General features: G+C 46.8%; 1 protein-coding gene across 1 annotated transcript in view; it reads right to left on the reverse strand.

Moving 5' to 3' along the window:
- SPINT1 (serine peptidase inhibitor, Kunitz type 1) overlaps positions 1-13,553 on the reverse strand; it is a 36,430-nt gene extending 22,877 nt beyond the window's left edge. Inside the window, exon 1 of the mRNA XM_077322857.1 lies at positions 12,622-13,553. Coding sequence (XP_077178972.1) covers positions 12,622-13,051 — 430 coding nt within the window. The 5' untranslated portion in view covers positions 13,052-13,553. The remainder of the gene's footprint in view (positions 1-12,621) is intronic.
- Between the last annotated feature and the right edge of the window lie 6,350 nt (positions 13,554-19,903).

Here is a 19,903-nt window from a genome sequence, read left to right on the forward strand (position 1 = left end):
GGGGAGCCTGCCACTGTTGCTGCTCCTCCTTCAGGCACCCACACTTGGCCACCAGCTGCTCCAGCAGTGCCTCCAGCACAGCGCAGTCTCCCGCCAGGCTCTCCAGCTCGGAGGGACAAGAGCTCGGAGGGACAAGAGCTCGGAGGGACAAGAGGCAGAACTGAACTGAGAAACCCTGGGAAAAATCATTTATATACAATCATGAACAATGGATCTTCACACCATTGGTCAGTTTTGGTTTAATTTCTGTGAAAGAACACTTGCATAATTTTATGGTTGGGGTCGCGGCATAAGGGAGGTTGAGAACCACTGTCCTAGAAGCAGGACCCACATCTATATATACTCCTGTAGGTCCTTTATTTAAATTGTCTCCATTAATTTCCTTGCTGTGATGAACTTCCATTGATGCCCGTTCCTGTATGTTCCTTCTAATAAACCATCTCTGATCAAGTGCCTTGATGCTTTGGAACTTTGCTCTATTGTGTCAGAAGGCAAACTTCTGAGTGAGCATCCTGTGGGTCATGACAGGGCAAACGTCTCCTCCAAGTCCTTTTCATGGAACACAGAAGACATTTAATGCACACCAGTTGCTTCAACACTAAGCGACCCTACACTTCCTGGATGGTCCTTAGATGAGCAGCAACGCTAATTTCTTCCTTACCTTTGATGTCTGCTCCATCCAGCCTTCTTCCTGCCTTCCTTCTACAGCCAATCTATGGCCATTTCATCTATTCTACAGTTCAATAGAAATCCCGCCACTATCTCTCTGCATACTTAGAACCTCAGAAGGGGAGGATATACAGCATGGGACTTTTAAAAGCTAGCATCCCTGGATCAAAAGACATACAGCAAAAATGCTCCCTATTTCTCCTTTCCTTTGGTCACTACCAGTCTACCAGACCTCTTTGAAAGAAAGACCAGCCTACAGTCATGATTTTCCTGAACACTAGCTATGAGTCAGGAATGGATAAATGACCAATACTACCCAGCTACTTTCCAAAACTTCTTCCAATGAGTTGTGCAAGATGTAGATTTCCCCTAAATATATAGGGACTGCCCTATTTGTGAAAGATTATGTCGTGGTTCTTGTATTAATAGCTTTCAAGATTGCAGTAAAATGTCTGATAGAAGTTTACTAAGTATTGACATAAGGGTACCAATATTGCAAGCAGAAAAGGAGAAACTATGGATTTAGCCAAATCACCACCTGCTCAGAGGCTCTCTTGATAATATATTTAGCACAACTCACTTATAGGGATAGTCAATGAGGATTCATTATAAATAAATAACAGGCACTGAAAATAAATGGACTTCTATATTGTATTGATTTCATACAATTAGTTTTGTGCTTCACATAGCAGGTGCCTCATTGTTATAAGCAACAAACATACAGTGTGAATGGAACATTCACATGTTTTAAAACCAGTCTACATGTTTTCAGGAAGCAGCAGTCCAATCAGGGTTGCCAAGTCTAGTGCCTTGGTCATATTGCATTCATTTGCAAACAATGTTAGGATAACAGTGGTATACTAATGGCAAACAGTCACTAAATTGTATCATCATCATCTTCATTTATAGCTTGCCCTCCTCACTGAGACTCAAGGTGAATTACGAAGTATGAAGAGCAATTCAATCTGACAGCAAAGGCTACCAATAAACAATGCAGAAGAACTAGGACTACAGAACTGGAAAACAATGCCAACAAAAACCAAAACTTGTCTAAGCATAACATAGCATAATGAAAACAGGAGTTACGAAAGTAGAACACATTGCAATGAACAAGGAAGATGATACATATAACATTACAATAGACTACAATATTCTCTTTTATAGAAGAGCAGCTGATTTTTGTACCCCGTCTCAAAGTGGCTTACATTTGCCTACCCTTCCTCTTCTCACAACAGACGCCCTGTGAGGTAGGTAGGGCTGAGAGAACGGTGACTGGCCCAAGGTCACCCAGCTGGATGCATGTGGAGGAGGAGTGGAGAATCAAACCCAGTTCTCCAGATTACAGGCTGCCGCTTTGAACGACTACACCAAGCTGGCTCTAGAAACAATCTCCTGTGGAGCTTTTGGCAGAAGATAGAATTCAGCTGGGAATCTTCACCTCCAACACAGTGACTGCACTCTAATTCACTCATGATCGCTCTTCTTAAACTGAACAACCAAATTAATACAATAACTGCAAAAACCAAGACACACTTGCTAGTTCCCAGTCACAGCTGTTTGGAAGGTCATGCGGCCAAGGTCACATCACATATGGTTGAGGTAACACTGGCTTAATGCACAAAAGAGATGCTCCTCTAGGCATTTTCTGGAATAGTTTAAAATGCTCTGAGTAGCATTTAAATGCAAACAAGATGCAGGGATAGTTTCTGCAGTCATTTCCACAGCAAACCTGGGGAAAGTGCAGGACAAGTCACCTAGGCTCTTCTGTCACTGGGAGATTCGCCTCAGAGCCTGCTTATCTAGGCCAAGACCAGGCCTTCCCACATCACTCAGGACTCCAGACCTTTGAGGGTACACAGGACTAGCCCTGACTTGGACAGCCCAGGCAAACCTGATCTTATCAGGCAATGAAAAAACAACTCTCAACACCTCTTGCCTGGCTGCCAGTCAATCCTAGGATCTCCTGGCTACAGTACACACACAATATGATAAATACATAGGACTGCCCTTGGTGACTACTTGAGAGCTTTATCTAGTGTAAAATTTTCTGTACTTATTATATTATTACCCTGGCCTTCTTCTACTAGCTCAGAATACCATTATGATCTCATATTATAAACTGCACATGGGTATTCAAGACAAACCACAGTCAGACAGTAGCAAAGGATTGCCAGAATAGATCTACTACTGGCCAGGACTGGCAGTAGGACAGACAGTGGATTGCACCCAGCAGTCGTAATAGGGATGATTCCTATTTCCAAAGATTTCGAAGGTTGTTTGCAGTATACAGGTCCCAATCTACTAAACAGTAGGAGTCCTGCCTCTCACTGTATCTGGTTACAACCATTCCCGGAATCTGCCTAAATTGGATTTGCCTACCAGACTCCAGGCAGCAGATTTTATTCAAGAACTCTCTGAAGAAGAGAGAAAAATCTCACAGTCATAAGCCTACACTCTGAAAACAGAGAGAGATTTAATTTGACACCTGATCAGTTCTTAAATTCAGACTCAATAGGACTGACTAGCAGCAGCATCAAACTTGCTCAGGATGCAAACATAGGCTTTCTTCCTGTGGTAGCAGCAACTGGCAAAATGGAAATTTTAAGAGCCAAAATGGTATATTCTTATTACAAGCCTAGATCAGGATCTTGTAAGCTGTAGTCCAGCAGAGGAAGTCCTGTTAATAACAATTATTAGAAATAACTAATATACAAATGAAACTATGCATTCATATAAAAATTCAGCTTTGTCCATAGCTGTTCAAAGTGTGATACTTGCTCGGGGTACTTCTAGTCATGCAATACACCAAGACTCTGGAAATGTACTGTATGTCCAAGGATGTCATAACGTTAAAAGAAGGCGTGGACCTAAAAAACAGACACAGTTCAAGGAGGTTATTATTCCAACTCCCACTGAACTGGTTTGCCTGGACCTATAATAAACTTACATAACCATGATTTAAACAGCCTGCTATCCTGTTGCTCGTAAAAGACTCTGAACCTGCCTTTCGATACTAGCATGAATGGGAGTTTGCACCTTTTGGAATCCAGGTACTTCTGAAGATATTGGTGTGCTGGCAAATTAAAAAATGAGATGCTGCATGTTGAAGGTTGTCCTTTACCAGGTACACTGAGAGTACATCAAGTCCCAGTAGAACTGCCACCACTACAAGGACTCCACTTAGACATGGCTGTGTGGACCTGGGAGGGGACTGCTGGTGTTCTCCCAAGCTGCCAGCCCCGGTGTGCTGCCTCCATTGCTTATGTAAAGAACCAACCCTGTGTGTCAAGCAAAACAGCTAAGTAGGCATTGGTTCCCTATCCCTGAGCCAGCCATTAGTCTCATATTCTGATGCCAGTTGATTAAAAACACTGGTGCTTACAGTGCATACTTCACTCATGATTAGGAAACCCACTGGGCAAACATGTAGCTTCTCTTTGTGTATGTGCACAGCATTTCTCCTCTTCCAGCTGTAGTGACAACAATGTATGTCTGTACTCTTGGACTTTCGTTGCACTCCTATACACCAGGCTTCCTTAACAGCATTGGAAGGGTTTCCTGAATGGGTGGAAATTAATTTTTAATTTTTAAAAAAATTAGTCAAATATTTATTGGGTGATATGAGCATAAATGGTCAAGTCAACCCACTCACCCCACCCAAAATGTCCAATGATGGGCCTGGAGTGGGTGTGAAGGGGAGGGGCCCCAGGTGAGCGTGTACACAACTATGCTTCCTAATCACATTCGGCACAATAGCACCACTTGTAGGGTTTCTTGACGCCTGAAGAATGTTTTCTCAAGGGTCAAATGGTTGAGAACAGATTTCTGCAACTTACTCTACACAGGCCTACCTTTATCCCTGCTCTGAAAAATCCAGCTCGTACAGAATGCAGCAGCTAGGTTTCTCACTGGAACACTTGGAGGAACACATTCAGCCTTTGGAAGATGTGGAGTTTGATGGAAAAGTGGGTGCATATGGAGGAGGAGTCAGGAATCAAACCCAGCTCTTGAAATTAGAGTCTGCTACTCTTTAGCTACTTCACCACACTGGATCTCAAGATCAAATGGGGAGCAGGAGGGGAGGAGGGCCAGAACCCAAGGTCACAGTGAAGGTCTATGTGCTAGCACCCTTTGTATTCCTGGGTTCAACAGGCTTTGCCCCTAGTACATTAAATAAACAGCATTCGTGCCTGAGTAACTAATACTTGATCATTACTTAATTACAATTGTTAAATTGTTAAGTTCAAAACGTTATAAACCCAAAACTGTTGATATATTTCCTCTATTGTTATGTTCAAAGTGTTCCAAGTCTAAACTGTTATTATGTGTTATATACTACTAGTAGGAAAGCCCATTTTAAAAATGGGCCTTGGAAAGGGCTTCCCGCAGGTCCTGGGCAGAAGCTGTATTGTATGGGGAAGGTTTGCAGGCTGTACAATGGCGAGGGCTCCCGCAGCGGACTGTGTGCCAGTGCAGCTGGGGCACAAGCAGAGAACAGTCCCCGGGGAAAGCAGCGCCTTTGGGCAGCAGACCCCGAGATGAGTCCCCACCCCCCCAGGCAGGTTGGGCCGGCAGCTCCGCCCCGCACTGGAGTCCGGCTGGCAAGGATAGGCGGCAAGCCAAAGAAAGCCAATGGCCTCCCTCTCCCTCACAGCTTACCAGAACAAAAGCCCTCCTGAGAAGGCGCCTCGGGGGCCAGGTGGGGAAGACCGGATGTGGCACTGGATGTCTCTGGCTGTCGTGGCTGTCCCGTGGATGCTCCTAGCAACTGCTGCACCCCTCCCGCTCTGGGGAGCTTTGAGGCAATGGACCTCGTTCCTCAGAGCCGCAGGAGTTCAGCACAAGTGCCTGTGTGGCTGGCTCCCTCCGAGGCACAGAGGAAGAAGGCTTGGCAGCTGTGCTGGCCCAGCTAGCCGCCGGCACCTAGGCACCGAGGTAGAAAATGGTGCCACCGCTCGGGGGCCCCGCAACAGCAGTTGGCCCCTGCCACTCCAAGGGCAGGCTCGGGCTCTCGTCATCACTGTGGTGGCGATGGGGAGAGCTGGCGGGGGCCGTAGCGAAGGCGTCGAGCAGGGCCAGGAGCAGCGGCAGCGAAGCGCAGGACGGGGGGCCGCCCATCGTGGGCCGCAGCTGCAAGGGGAGGCGGGAGCTTTCAGTGTATGACGCCAACCCTGTTAATTAAGCCGATATTCTCATTCTACTGGAACAGAAGGACTGAAAGAAAGTGAATTCCCGAAGCCATATTGCTCTCCCAGGCCTAAATTCCACATACTTGGTATACAGTACCTATAGAACTTTTCCCATACATATAAACTGTTTTGCATTCCTGCTCTTAATTTCCAATACCAAAGCACCTCCCTCCCGCATCATAAGACAGAGGTTTACTGTCCCACATATCTGCTTCATGGTTGCCAACCTCAAGGTAGCACCTAGAGCTCTCCTAGAATTACAAATGATCTCCAGATTACAGTAATAAATTCCCCTACAGAAAATGACTGCTTTGCAGAATGGACTCTAAGGCGTTATAATCCACTGACTCCCCACCCCTCCCCAGGCTGCATTCACAACCATTCTGGAATTCCCCAGGCTGCATCCACAACCCTTCTGGAATTGCGCCGACCGTAATCTATTGGTACCAACTATAAGTGAGACACATTCATTTCGCACTGCATTTGGCCCCTGGTGCTCCATTAACACCCCAGGATCTTCCTGCCAAACCTGTACTGCATAGCCACAAGAAGATATCCTGTGAGCAGCAGACTGTCCGAGAGACACTTTGGATGAAGGTCCTCCCCACACTCCTGAAATTATTGCAGAGGCTACTCATCTAAGCAACCTTCCCATCTTCAGTTAGATTAAGTAGGACAGGTATGATTAACTTAAATTCCCCCTCGCTGGGCAGAGGCACAGGTCAAGCAGGATTTTGAATAGTTTCCCATCCATTTTCTCATCATGCCACAACTTTGGCCTAGCCCTCAGCTGAGGTGGGAGCCTGTGTCAGGGCTGTGGTACTTTGTCAGCAGCACATGGGAGACTGAATACTTCCCTGTTCAAAAGATTCTTTACAGAATGAGAATTAGCCTGTCAGGAAGGCTGTTCACAGGTCTGGGAAGAGCGAATGCAGCTAGGGTAGAATAGGCACATACCCACTGCCCTGAGTGAAGAATCAGGGAAAGCTACCAGGAAGGAAGAAATAGTGTGTGTGTGTGGGGGGGGGGGGGATGAAGTGCCCTATATAAGTCCTTTCAAATTTTGCTTCGCACAACTAGGCTCAGCACGGCATGCCAGAACTGTACAACTGAGCTCAGGCCCAGGGCCCAGCACTGCTTTTCCCAGACAGGTGAGGAGGAAGCGCTGAAGGCCAGGATAAAGGTGGGCTGGGTGGCAGGTGGGAAGGAGAGGAAGAAAGGAAATGAGAGACTGCTATTGGGGAATTTCAGGGAAGGGAAAGAAAAGACAATGAAGAAAGGGGAAGTGAGATGTCCCCCACAAGTCCTCACAGGTCCCCCCCCACCACCCATTTGTAGATATTAAGAAACTATATTTGGCTGTAGTTTTATTAAGCTGGTCCTGAACATCATCCATTTAACTCCCCCCCCCCACACACACGCAAAGTAAAATCAAACCTTTTTTGCCTCTGTTTGCCTCCTTGTTATTAAGGGTGAAAAAAGTCATAACTGGGGTTTGCCAAGGCAGAAATTGGATACCCCAGGAGTACCATCACAGTATACCTTGAGATAATACCAAGCACTGGCATACCAGTAACAACTACTTCGTCATTTTTAAACACCTGTGCTTGGTGTTATGCTTGGTGTTGTGCTTGGTGGTGTGATAGGGGAACTGTGCAGTGGGCAATACTTCTCAGGCAGCCTCAAAAATATTTTAGCACTGGCTCCTGCCAAGCCAACTCATCGCAACTTCCTTTAAAGTTTTCCCTACTATTCAGCTTGTTATTTGAGGAGCTGGCTGGATTATTGTTGTATGCTGTTATCCAAGGCAATTGCACAGTGTTACCTATCCAATTAAGTCAAAATAGGCAGAGACAGTTGGTAAGTCCTGCAGTTTTGCCTCCTCCAGTTCCTATATAGCAGTCATACTATAAGGTCCCATGAAGGTCATGAAGAGAAAATGACGTAAATACCAGACCATTTGCCAGGGAGATGAAGTCATGTGACTGCCCAAGGCTTTGTTAGTCAGATCTCCTAGAAAACACACCTGGCAAACTTCACTCTTTTCTTCCGCCCAACGGAAGTGATACACTCACCCGTCCAGCTCAGACATGAAATTCCCCACCTCCTGACCTAGTTCATGTGTCCTAACTCTGGAACTGATCTCTCATCCAAGTCTGATCTCAAATTAGTGTTACTGCGTAACATCTGGAATCTTTATATGACTGAGCACCCTTTACTGCTCTTCCCATTTTCCATCTGAGAAAGTTAATCAGATAAGTGTCAGAAACACTTATCTCTTACAAAAAGCAACTTCCTTCACTAATTTGATGAACATGCCACTGAATGTTCATACTTTACCACTAATAATTAGGTGTTAAAATTAATTTCATTACCACAGAAGATTTCTACATTAATTTGAAGCATCCAGGGGAAATGTATATTGAATGCAGGAAATTTTTCAGCATCCATCTTTATGCACTCACTATTCCAAATATCCCCTGTCGTATTTTGTTAGATCACAGAAGCTAGGCAGGGTCAGCACTGGCTAGTGTTTGGATAGGAGATCACCAAGGAATACCATAGGTATGACACGGAAGAAGGCAATAGCAAACCACCTCTTGTGCCTTGGAAACCCTAAGAAAGTGGCTCTCAACCTGAGGGTCGGGACCACTTTGGGGGGCGAATGACCCTTTCACAGGGGTTGCAGCAGGACAAGCAGCTTGGATGGGGAGGGGGGGGGGCGCCACCACTGTTGTTGCTTCTCCTGCAGGTGCCTATGCTTGGCCACCAGCTTCTCCAGCAGCATCCCCAGAAAAAAACCAATTTATATACAATCATGAATAATGGATCTTTGCGCCATTGGTCAGTTTTGGTTTAATTCCAGTGAAAGAACACTTGCATAATTTTATGGTTGGGGTCACCACAACATGAGGAACTGCATTAAAGGGTCGCGGCATAAAGAAGTTTGAGAACCACTGCCCTAAGGGATCACCATAGATCAACTGTGATGACAGTAATAACAACATTATTCTAAGTATGAAGTGAAAGAAAGGATGGGAGGAGAACTATTACGGATATAGTATGATGGCAGAACTGAGAAGCTAAAGCAGCCATTGCTGAAATAGACGTGGAAAAGGCTATTTTGAAGTAAAACAGTGTAATGTGACCCAACAGCTTCCTGGCATCAACATACCTTTTGGCAAAGTACCTCTCCACCATAGTAAAGAGCCCTAGCTATCCTCCAGACCTCTGGAACAGGAAATGCTTCAGAAGATGCCAGGAGACATCAGCTTTATGTCTGTAGGGAGCACCTGTCCAGAAAAATCTGTTCCCATTGTAGGGATCAGAGGATGCTGCACCAACCCCGTGTTTTTTTTAAAAAATTAAGGTCATCTTTAAACGTCCCGCGGCGCACGGCGCTGCGGACTAAATAAAGCAGTAAGGGCTCATGGGGAGGAGTTAGGGCGGGACCTGTCCAGGATAAAAACTCGGAGAGGGCCAATCAGGATCCACGAAGCGGCTCCTGATTGGCCCTCTCCGAGAACCACTCAGGGGCCAAGTGGCCCATTGGGAGGCGCACATAGCGCGCCTCCCAATGGGCAACTTGGCCCGCCCCGGACTCCCTGCCCACACTCCGTCCCCATATGGTTCGCTGCCGGGAAAGGAGCTGCTTTCCCTCCGACAAACCATCGCCCTTCCCTCCCTATCACGACTCCCTGCGGCCTCGCTGCCTCCCCGCACGACAGCCATTCCGGGAGCATGGCAAGCCTCCGCCACCAACCTGCTCCGCCGCCAAGCCGCTCCGCCACGCCAGGAACGCCAATGGACCGATCCCCGCACAGCCTCTCCCACGCTGAGCTGCTCCGTGCCCCACACGACCCGCCGCCAGCACAACGCCCAGCCCTCGCTGCCTGCGCGCTGCCACATCGCTGCCACTCCCCGAGCTCCTCGCCAGCCTTACCTGCTTCGCGCCCTGTCCCTGGCCTTTCCCGCCGCCGCCACACTCAGCCCCCTTCCATCCAAGATGGCCGCCGACACGCCGTGGACGGCGCAGAGCTGCCCACCGCAACCTCCCCACCGACTCCTCGCCGGCCACCCCCACAATGGATGCGCAAGCCGGGAGACCGTCGCCGAGCCGCTTGCATGCCACTGCCCCGATCTTGACTCCAGACCTCGCCTCCTTCACCGCTGCCGCGCACCTCGAAACAGCCTTCACCAGGTAAGTGCGCCCCGCCTGCCCAGGTCCACGCTACCGCACACTCTACCCCACCCCATTCACTTTTTCCGGCCAACCCCACACTCCGCCCTCCACCCACCCCTCCCTACCGCAGCTGGGCCACTTCCCCAAGCCTAGCCTTCTTGCCCATTTTTATAAATGGGCTTCGCTTCTAGTCTCAGGATAAAATCATTGGGAAAATGGTACTTTCTCACTAAAATCAGGACAGATTCCAATGCAATGGAGTCCTTAAAACAGTGCCTAGCATTAGAAGTTCAACTACTTCTTAAGCTAAGCACAAAGAAGAGTTTCAAGGCTACTGTACTAAGAATATCACTTCTCTCAATACCTGGACATTCAACAACATTTAACCCAAATAATTAAAAAACAAACACAGTCCAGGCGGTTACAGTGCGTCCTTACTCATTCTTCTGCATGATGTTTTTTCTGAGAAGCTGAGTTGTATGTTCTTGTATATTTTTTCTGTTTTTCATTAGAATGCCTTGGGTAACCTTATGCAGTTCATTTACACTGGTGTTACTGCAGCCATGTTGGGGTGGATCTTAAGAGGGGTTTTTGTAGGGGTGCCAGGTGTGGGTTGGAAAATAACTGGAGATTTGGAAGGGAGGAGTCTGGGGAGGGACCTCAGTGGAGTATGACATCACCCTCCAAAGCAGCCATTTTCTCCAGGGGAAATGTCATCGTTGTCTGGTTTCTCTTCAGATCGTATAAATCTTTCACCTGTCTGGAAATCATCAACTATAATAGTTGGAGAGCTCCAGATGGCACCTGGAGGCTGGCAGCCATAGCTTTGTATACACAATTACAAAAAGCAACATGGAAGCCACTTCCTACAAAAGAGTATAGATGCAAGAACGCACACACACACAAAGCCCTTTCTCGGGGAAGCATCAGCAAACAAGACTAACCACCAAACGTCAGGACAGCCCAAGGCAGTCACACTGAAAAGTCCACCTTTGCCTTTCCTCACCATCAGGAAGCCAAATGCATTTTAATACTCAGCATAACACTCGGATACTAGCACTTTGCAAATAGTGTGAGAGCTCATCAACCCTGGAACAGATGAGTTCACTGGGACTTTCTAATGGAATTGAATTAGCTAATAACAGAAAGCAAGGATGTTTACTTACTACAGAGGTGGAGAAAGTGCAGATGAGAGCAATAAAGATGATTAAGGAGCTGGAGAACATTTCCTATGAGAAAAAGCTGAAGATTCTGGGACTTTTCAGGTTAGAAAAAAGGAAACAGTGTGGGATATGATAGAGTTTTATGAAATTATACATGGTGGAGAAAGTAGATAAAACTAATACCAGAACTTGGTTCACTCACTGGATGTTCAATAGGTTCAGGATGGACAAAATATTTTCGTATTAAATAATTAAGTTGTGAAATTCACTGCCAGTAGCTGTAGTGGCCGTGAGTATGGATTGCTTTTTTAAAAAAGGAATTAGGCAGGTTCATGGAAGAGATGGCTAGTAGCCATATTAATTTATGAGAACCTCCATATTAAGAGACATCAAAATTCTGAATATCCATGCTAGAAGAAAATGTGCCCTCTTGGCCCTTCTAAAGCTATTAGTGGCTTGCTGAGTGAAACTGGTTACTGAACTAGGAGGGTCACTGACCTGATCCTCTTTTAATATTTCTGTCTATATGGTTCATTGATACCAGCAGCCTTCCTTTTATGTGCTCTGGTAGCAATATTGGAGCACATAGCCATCAATATCATAAAAGAATTAGGGAATTCATTGTCACAGTTATTGATCGTGATTCTTCAAACAAGAAGCAGGTCTGCACAATACCCGGACATGGCGCTTGTGTCTTTAATTCATTTACATCCCGCTTTCTTACCAATGAGGACCCAAAGCAGCTTACATTGCTCTCCACTCCTCTATTTTTATCCACATGACAATCCTGGGAGGTAGATTAGACTAGGAGCCTGGCTATAGGTCACCCAGCAAGCTTCCATGGTGGAGGGGGGTATTCAAACCTGGGTCTCCCAAATCCTGGTCCAATACTGTAACCACCTCACGTGGTTAAAGCAGTATGGCTCTGGCTGGGTTCAGAAAACCTCTTGAGAACCTAATATATGCCACCTTGATTTCCAAAATGGATACAGATAAAATAAATTAGCTGTTGTAAACTTGTATTGTATTTTCAATTTCAGTGGAGTATAGATCCAGACTCTGGACTACGTGGAGATATTTAGTAATGTTCAACTTATTGCTAGATCAGATCAAATTCACCTCATCCACCGTTTCATTTCCAAAAACAGCGGAGATGGAGAGCCTCTTAGCACCTGCAATGGAAGCATGAAAACGAGTCAAGTGCCTTCCCTTACTGCTTGTGCCCAGCAGTAAGGTGCACTGCCTATGTACATGGAGGCTTCATCTACCTATCAAGTGAAACAGTCACAATAACTTTTTAAAAGTTTAGCCCTTTCGAAAAGTCTTTCAAACTTGTCAGCTATCTATCTGGTACTTCCTTTTCCTAGACGCGAACATTCCCCATCACCCTTCCACAAGCACACCTTGCTCTCCTTACCACCATTGCCTTGTCCCAGCATGGATATATAGGCCTCGTACATATCCCTCGCGATGTAGTTGAGGAAGCCGTCCTTCTTGGCGAACTTGCAGACAAAGGCCTGGTCATAGAGGCAGTTCATGAGCACGCAACTTTGGATGCTGTCCTCCTCTCCCTGGGTTTGCTCCACCAGGGCCAAGTTACACTCCGCGTTCTTACAGCAAGCTCTCACGCAGTCCCTGTCCCCTTCCAGAGAAGGAGAGGCCAAGAACGTGGCTCCGTTCTGCACGGAGGCGTCCATGTCCAGAACAAACTCGGCCATCCCAGCAGTAAAGCGCGCTAAGCAGCTCTCTCCAAAGGAGGCTCCCGCCTGCCCCTCTTGCTGCCCCAAGGCGAGCCCAGTCATTATCAAGCTCACCAACAGCCGGAGCGGCGCCCTCCGCCTGGCCATCTTGGCGTCCGAAGATCCCCACCGCCGAGCGATACCTGCGCGCGCAGTTGCGGCGGTCCCGTCGGAAGAGAAGTGCGCAGCTCCTTTGAAAGACGGTCGGGGCAACCTGGAGAAACAAGCCTTGTCGAGAGCAATTTTCCTCGCAAGGATGCTTTCAAGGGGGGAGGGAAATCAGTACGCAGAAGCAATGCTTTCCTCCGCGCCCCAGACCAATGGCAGGTAAATTCGTGCGAGGCTTCCTTTTGTTACGCAGCCGCCGCCTCGAGCGCCTTCCCGTCGAATTAAGGCGGGCGGGAAGCTTAGGCGCTACGACCTGCGGCCCTCCAGCTCTGAGCGGCTGCCTCCCCTTCTGGAGGAACGGCGCTCGGTTGCCCGTCTCTCTTTCCCGGGCCTCTTCTCTACCTGTTGAGTTTCAGGTGAAACTGACTCACGGACAGCCCAGAGGGCGTCTCCCTTCCGCTGAGGCAGCCCTGCTTTGCCGGCTGCCCGAACTTCAGGTGTGCCTTTCTTTCACCAGCAGGCAGGAAGAGACCAACAAGGCTCCAGGTGGCCGGAAGTGAAATCCGACCCTGGGGCAGAACCCTCTTCAGCGTATTTATTGCGACTAGGCAACGGAGGACGGGGGAGGTTCGTTTACGGAGTGGAGGTGAGCGTCTAAAGCTCCCCACCGCATTTTACGGGGAAAGGGAGGAGCGGCGAGAGAAAAGAAAGGGATTGGCATGGCTTTAAGCGTCAGCTGCAAGACTAGTCCTACTGCTGCAGTCTCCAGATGAAGCCTGGGGAAGCCCTTTAGCTGCATGTGTGAGAGATTTTTCATCCTTTGTCCTTAAGCCAGTGGTCTTGCACCTGTGAGCTGAGACCCTCAGAGAACCCCTGTAAACTTGTTGTGCTGCTTTTGGGAAGGACCTCTTCCTCCTCCTGTGTTCATAGAGAGCAGGATCCTGAGCCTTTCTCTTGTCCTTGTACACATTCTGAAAGGAGCAGCTGGACAGCAAGGTGAGATGACTCAGTTGTAGAGAGGACTCTGATCGTTGCTGCCCTGGTACACCTCTGAGCACTCAGACTCCATTTCCTGTCCCTAGACCTCTTGGTCCACTATCCTGGACTTGACTCCAGTGAGATCATAACTCTGTCTCCTGATCTTCCTGTCACATGACTGTGGTTTCATTCAGTTCATCTGCTTAGAAAGGTGATATGCTGCCAGTCTAGAGACCTGCTTTTGAGGTCATTACTGTTACTTTTTCTCAAATACCTGAAGCTTATTTATTGATAATTTTATTTTTATACTACTGTTTCCCACAAGTCGATTCAGTGTGGTTTACAACAATAAAAACATAAAACATAATTAAAACAGTTTAAAACACAGTTTAATTAGCCTGTCTCCCCATGCCTTTGTTTCTTACCAGGCTGACCATAAAGGGGGAGAGGAGGGAGGCCCTTATGATTTTTGACTGCGGTGGTTTCAACCATGAGTGGAAGAGTGCCTTCTTCCAGGCCCTACAAAACTTTGACAGTGTCATCAGGGCCTGAATTTTAACTGGCAACTTGTTCTACCAGGTTGGAGTCGGGGATCACCAACAAGTTGGTATTTGCAGAGCATAATGCTCTTTGAGGAACATATTAGGAGAGTTCCTTAGGTATGCAAGGCCCAGGCTGTGGAGGATTTTAAAGGTCAATACCAAAATCTTGAACCTGATTCAGAACTCGATTGACAACCGATGTAGCTCCTGGAGGGCAGGTCAAATATATGCCTTCCATGGCATCCTCAGACAGATGTGGGCAGCAACATATTACACCAGTTGTAATTTCCAGGTCAAGGCCGAGGGTAGCCCCACATAGAGCAGGTTACAGTGTGGAGGGGACCATTGCTTGGATCACTGTGGCTAGATCTCCTGGGGCCAGGTCAGGCACTAGTAGCTTCACCAGATGGTAGAACGCCTGGCGAGGTACATTTGTGACCTGTGCCTCAATCAAAAGGGAGGTATCAAAAGTCACCTCCAAGTCCTTGATGGTGTGCAGCATTGTTAATTGCATTCTATCTATGTAGAGGAGACATGTTTCCTCTCCTGGACCCTTCTTCCCCAGCCACAGGACCTCCATCTTCAAGGGGTTAAGTTTCAGATGGCTCTGTTGGAGCCACCCTGCCACATCCTCGGGGCATCTTGCCAATGAATCTGGCAGTGCATTCAGTCAGCCACCCATCAACAGGTAGAGGTGGGTGTCATCATCATACTGGTGGTACCCTATTCCATAACACCAGAACAGCTGTGCAAGAGGGTGCATGTAGATGTTGAATAACATCAGGAAAAGGATTGCACCCCACATGGGAGTGGATAGTGGCATGACTGTTCCTCCCCAATGACTACCCTGTATCCCTGAGCTTGGAGAAAGGAGATCAGCCACTGTAAGGTCAACCCCTGAATCCCCACATCAGCAACGCAGCAAGCCAAAAGCTCATGATCAAATGCTGCTGTGAGATCACAAATAATGCTGACCCGCCTCAGTCAGGCTGCATCTGGAGGTCATCTCTGAAAATGACCAGAGCCATTTCCACCCCATGGCTGAGCCAGAAACCGAACATATTTGGGGGGGAGGGGCTAAAAGGTGGATTCTCTGTCCAGGTTTTATTATGGAGGGACTGAACAGTATCTTTGTGGACCTCATTGTGGATCTCATGGGGGCAGAAGGGTGAAGTACAAATTTTGTTAAATAAATCCACAGGTTGAAGACTATTGCTTTGGAACTTATTGCTAAGGGGAGGCAAAGAAATATCCGATTGATTCCATTTCATAGCCATCTCTCCAGAGACCTACTTGAGGCAACATAGGGAATAGTTACTGCCAAGCAAGAAGTGGGAGAAGTATTAATTACGACAACTATAACAATCCTGGTTTATAATGAAAGCAGGAGAATACAGCTTTTAGCGCTTTTCAACCTCTGAGTACTGTGGGTAGCAACACCAGGTAATTAATCTCTGTTATGTGATGTGCTGTCTTTGAGGCTAAGGGTCCTTTCCAAAAGTAATTGTTCTGAGGCTTCTGCCAAAGCTGCCACTGAACTAGAATTTTATCATAAATCTGTACTATGAGCCGCCATAAGTCTAAAATAGTTTTTTCCCCATGTATAATTCCCAGATAATTAGGAATTAAAGAGCAGTTTTTTATACCCCTAACCGTCCAGCATCTGACAGGCTACTCTTCAAAGTGTCAAACTTTCCTGGCTCTGCTGAGTCTAGTAGATATCAGAGACTGAATATGAAAGGTATATGATTGATGACTGAGCCACTATTGTGACCTTGATGAGAGAGTAGGAGAAAGGGTTGGAAAATTAGGGGGGGGGGCAATATATGCCAACAGCAACAGTTGTAAAAAGGTGTTGCTCACCTGATTACATTCATTGACTCTGCCAATGAACTGAAGGGTTGCAACCAGTGAAAAGAAATTTAACCCTCTCTTACCTTCCTTAAGGTAGCAATACTGAACGGTTTTAATGGCCATGGGCTGAATATTTAAAGTAATATAACTGCAGCTTCTTGTAGATCAAATTGAATATATTTAGATATAAAAGTTTAAGACAAGGCTGAATTCTGGAATGAATACAGTCCAAATCTGTGGGGGGGATCATCAGTAGACTCGTGGAAAACACAAAGGCAAAGGGAAATGAAATCACAAACATGTATGGCTAAGTAAACACATCCTCTGTTCTTATCCGTCTTGGTTTGGTGGTTAAGAACACTGGCCTCTAATCTGATTGGGTTTGATTCCCCACTCCTCCACATGCAGTCAGCTGGGTGACTTTGGGCTGGTCACAGTCCTGTTAGAACAGTTCTCACTGAGCTGTTCTGCCAGAGATGTCTCAGCACCACCTACCACACAGAATGTCTTTTGTGGGGATAAAGGAAGGGGAAGCCCCTGAGTACGCACAGGAGCAAAGCATCCCGGGCGCATGCTGGCCATCACGGCGCAACAGCCCCGTGCACACAATGCAGGGCTGGAAGCGCCGGTAAGCTGTGGCAGCAGCTGGAGCAGGGAACCAGGGCCCCCATGCAGGATGGTGGGGAGCAGCATGCTACTCTCCTACCATGGTGGATGGGGGTCGCCCCTGTTGGAGCCGGCAGGGGCGAGAGGCGTCCCTGCAGGGACACCGTAGGTCAGGGGGGACAAGCCGGGCCAAAAGCCCGACGCCTCTGATTATGAACAGGGCTAGGGCAGCCAGGGAGAGGACACACAGCTCATGGAGGTGGGCGCTCTAGGGGCCGGCCCAAGCTGGGTGTGTCCAGATTGAGCCGCTGGAGCGGTGGAAGTGCTGGCCGGACCGCAGGTTCCTGTCCTGGACAGCACCAAGACAGGAGGCTGCTGACCTGGACAGGACCGCCCAGTTGGCTGTTTCGGAAATGTAAAGAGGAACTGTGGTAAGGATACATTGATTCATCTAGAAACTGCTTGTGATGTGCCCTAGCTAATTTCGCTTCTCCATTGACATTTATGAGAACATGGGTAGAAATTACAATTGGGAAAATGGAGGGAAAAGGCTCCAGTAAAGTTTCTCTTGTTCATATTATGGCAAGGAAGTTCATAGTTATCTTTCTTCCACAAAAGTAATTACAAGCACTACTAATAGAAAGTACTATCAAGTCCCAGTGAACTTATGGCAACCTTATAAGGTTTTCATGGCAAGAGACCAACAGTGATAGTTTGCCATTGCCTGCCTCTATAGCAAACCTGGGTTTCCTTGGTGCCTTCCATCCAATTGCCAATTCTATGTAATTATATCTTCTGCATATCAAGCTAGAGCAGCATGATTGTTTGTTTTTTTTAAAAAGCATTGAAAGCATTCTTGAAACTACCCAGAATAATATCTGATTGTCAAGAACAAGAAGTGCACAATACCTTTTTATTAGGGCTATCCAAAATAATGTAGAATATTAGTATTAATAAAAGGTATTAGATGGCTTTTGTTTCTACAGTTTCCCTTGGACTAATAGATTTATGTGCAGTCTTTCTGTTGTGAGAGTATTTGATGTTCAGTTAGCCCAAGACAGCTTGAGATTTAGGCTTCTGTGGTCCTAGCACAAGTAGAACAATGCTGACCTGCAAAGTCTTCCAAGGTACGTCCTGCTAAATTACCGCAGCTTATAATATCAATATTAAGAGCCTCTTGTGGCGCAGAGTGGTAAGGCAGCAGTCATGCAGTCTGAAAGCTCTGCCCATGAGGCTGGGAGTTCGATCCCAGCAGCCGGCTCACGGTTGACTCAGCCTTCCATCCTTCCGAGGTCGGTAAAATGAGTACCCAGCTTGCTGGGGGGTAAACGGTAATGACTGGGGAAGGCACTGGCAAACCACCCCGTATTGAGTCTGCCATGAAAACGTTAGAGGGCGTCACCCCCAGGGTCAGACATGACTCGGTGCTTGCACAGGGGATACCTTTACCTTTACCTTTATAATATCAAAGCAATAAGAAATATGTTGAAGGCATCTAAAAGATAATCTTCTGATGAATCTTGTCTACAGAAAGATTATGTATGCTTTAGACTGATCGAGCATTGCAGGAGCAAGGGTGTAAGGACAAAGGGTGGCAGGGTCCTGCAGAGCGCAGCGGGCCAGCCAGCAAGTTTGGCCACCTTCTGCCCTCCCACCCTTCTACAGCCTGTTTAAGAATGGGCTTTGTCACGAGTCAAAAATAAATACATATCCTATTACAAAGTTTGACTTTCAGTTGAAATTGACCAACTTGACTAAGCAATGGTGCTGAAATACTGCCTTTATTCTCACCTGTGCCTATCCATGTGAGAGGGACTAAGTTGACCAGTAGTCAGAAGTTAAAGGAACTCTCAGGAAGGGAGGTGACCTTTTGCTGGCTTGGCTTTCCTGTCATGATGAGAATAATCAGTTCAGCATGGTTATGGCACTAAAATGAATACTATCATTTATTAGCACTACTGACGGGAACAAAACCATGTGCTTTGTTTTCAAAGACATTATGATTCAGAATTAGCTACTGGAAGAAATTTAGGCTCCAAACCTGCAATTTAGGCTGTGAGTGAATCTTCCATCAAGCAGCACTTCTCAAAGGAAACCAATATACGTAAAGCTCTATTCTGCAGGCCACTTTACTTTGTACATGACCTGGTGGTGCATCTATTTTGGTCACAAAGTGTACACTCATTAAAAAGTTCTGGCTATAGACCTACACATAGGAAGTAATGGGGATCTACTGCAAAAAAACTCAAAGCCCTGGGTTCAGTTCATCCCATTTTACCAAAGCATGTAGTACAATTTATCCCATATTTCCTGCCCTATGGTATACTATAATGCAATGGATCCACCTCCTCCTTGCCTCATCTGCCTCCTGGAACTCAAATTCCACCATGCAGTGAATCTTGGCCATGCTTCCCCAAGCTGAATCAGTGCTCCGTGGGGAAATTCTTTCTCTAATTTTGCTGCTTCACAAACTGGGAAATAACTCCCCCGCTCTAAGCTATGTTTATTTTTTTAAAAGTAATTCTGTGCAGCTGCTGTGTGGCTGGAGAGAATCTGAGCTGGGCCAGAAAATGCAGACACAACTCCTTAGAAACCCAAATGTGTAGCTTAACCCTCAGAGGATGGGTGGAATAAAAATGGTTTAGATAGGTATGTGAGAGTGATTGCATTGAATCATAACAAATAAAATTGTGACCGTGCTTCCAATGATGTGCTGGTCCTCTAATTGGTCCTTGGTGGGGAGGGCCACTCAGAGTTGGTGTGCCATTGGGAAACACCAGGGAGGCTCTGATTGGCCCTCACGGAGAAGGCCTTTCTCTACTGCATTATGCATGAAGAAGAAGAAGAAGAAGAAGAAGAAGAAGAAGAGTTG

This window comes from Paroedura picta, chromosome 2 (assembly GCF_049243985.1).
Source record: "Paroedura picta isolate Pp20150507F chromosome 2, Ppicta_v3.0, whole genome shotgun sequence".
In the NCBI taxonomy this organism is placed as follows: Eukaryota; Metazoa; Chordata; class Lepidosauria; order Squamata; family Gekkonidae; genus Paroedura; species Paroedura picta.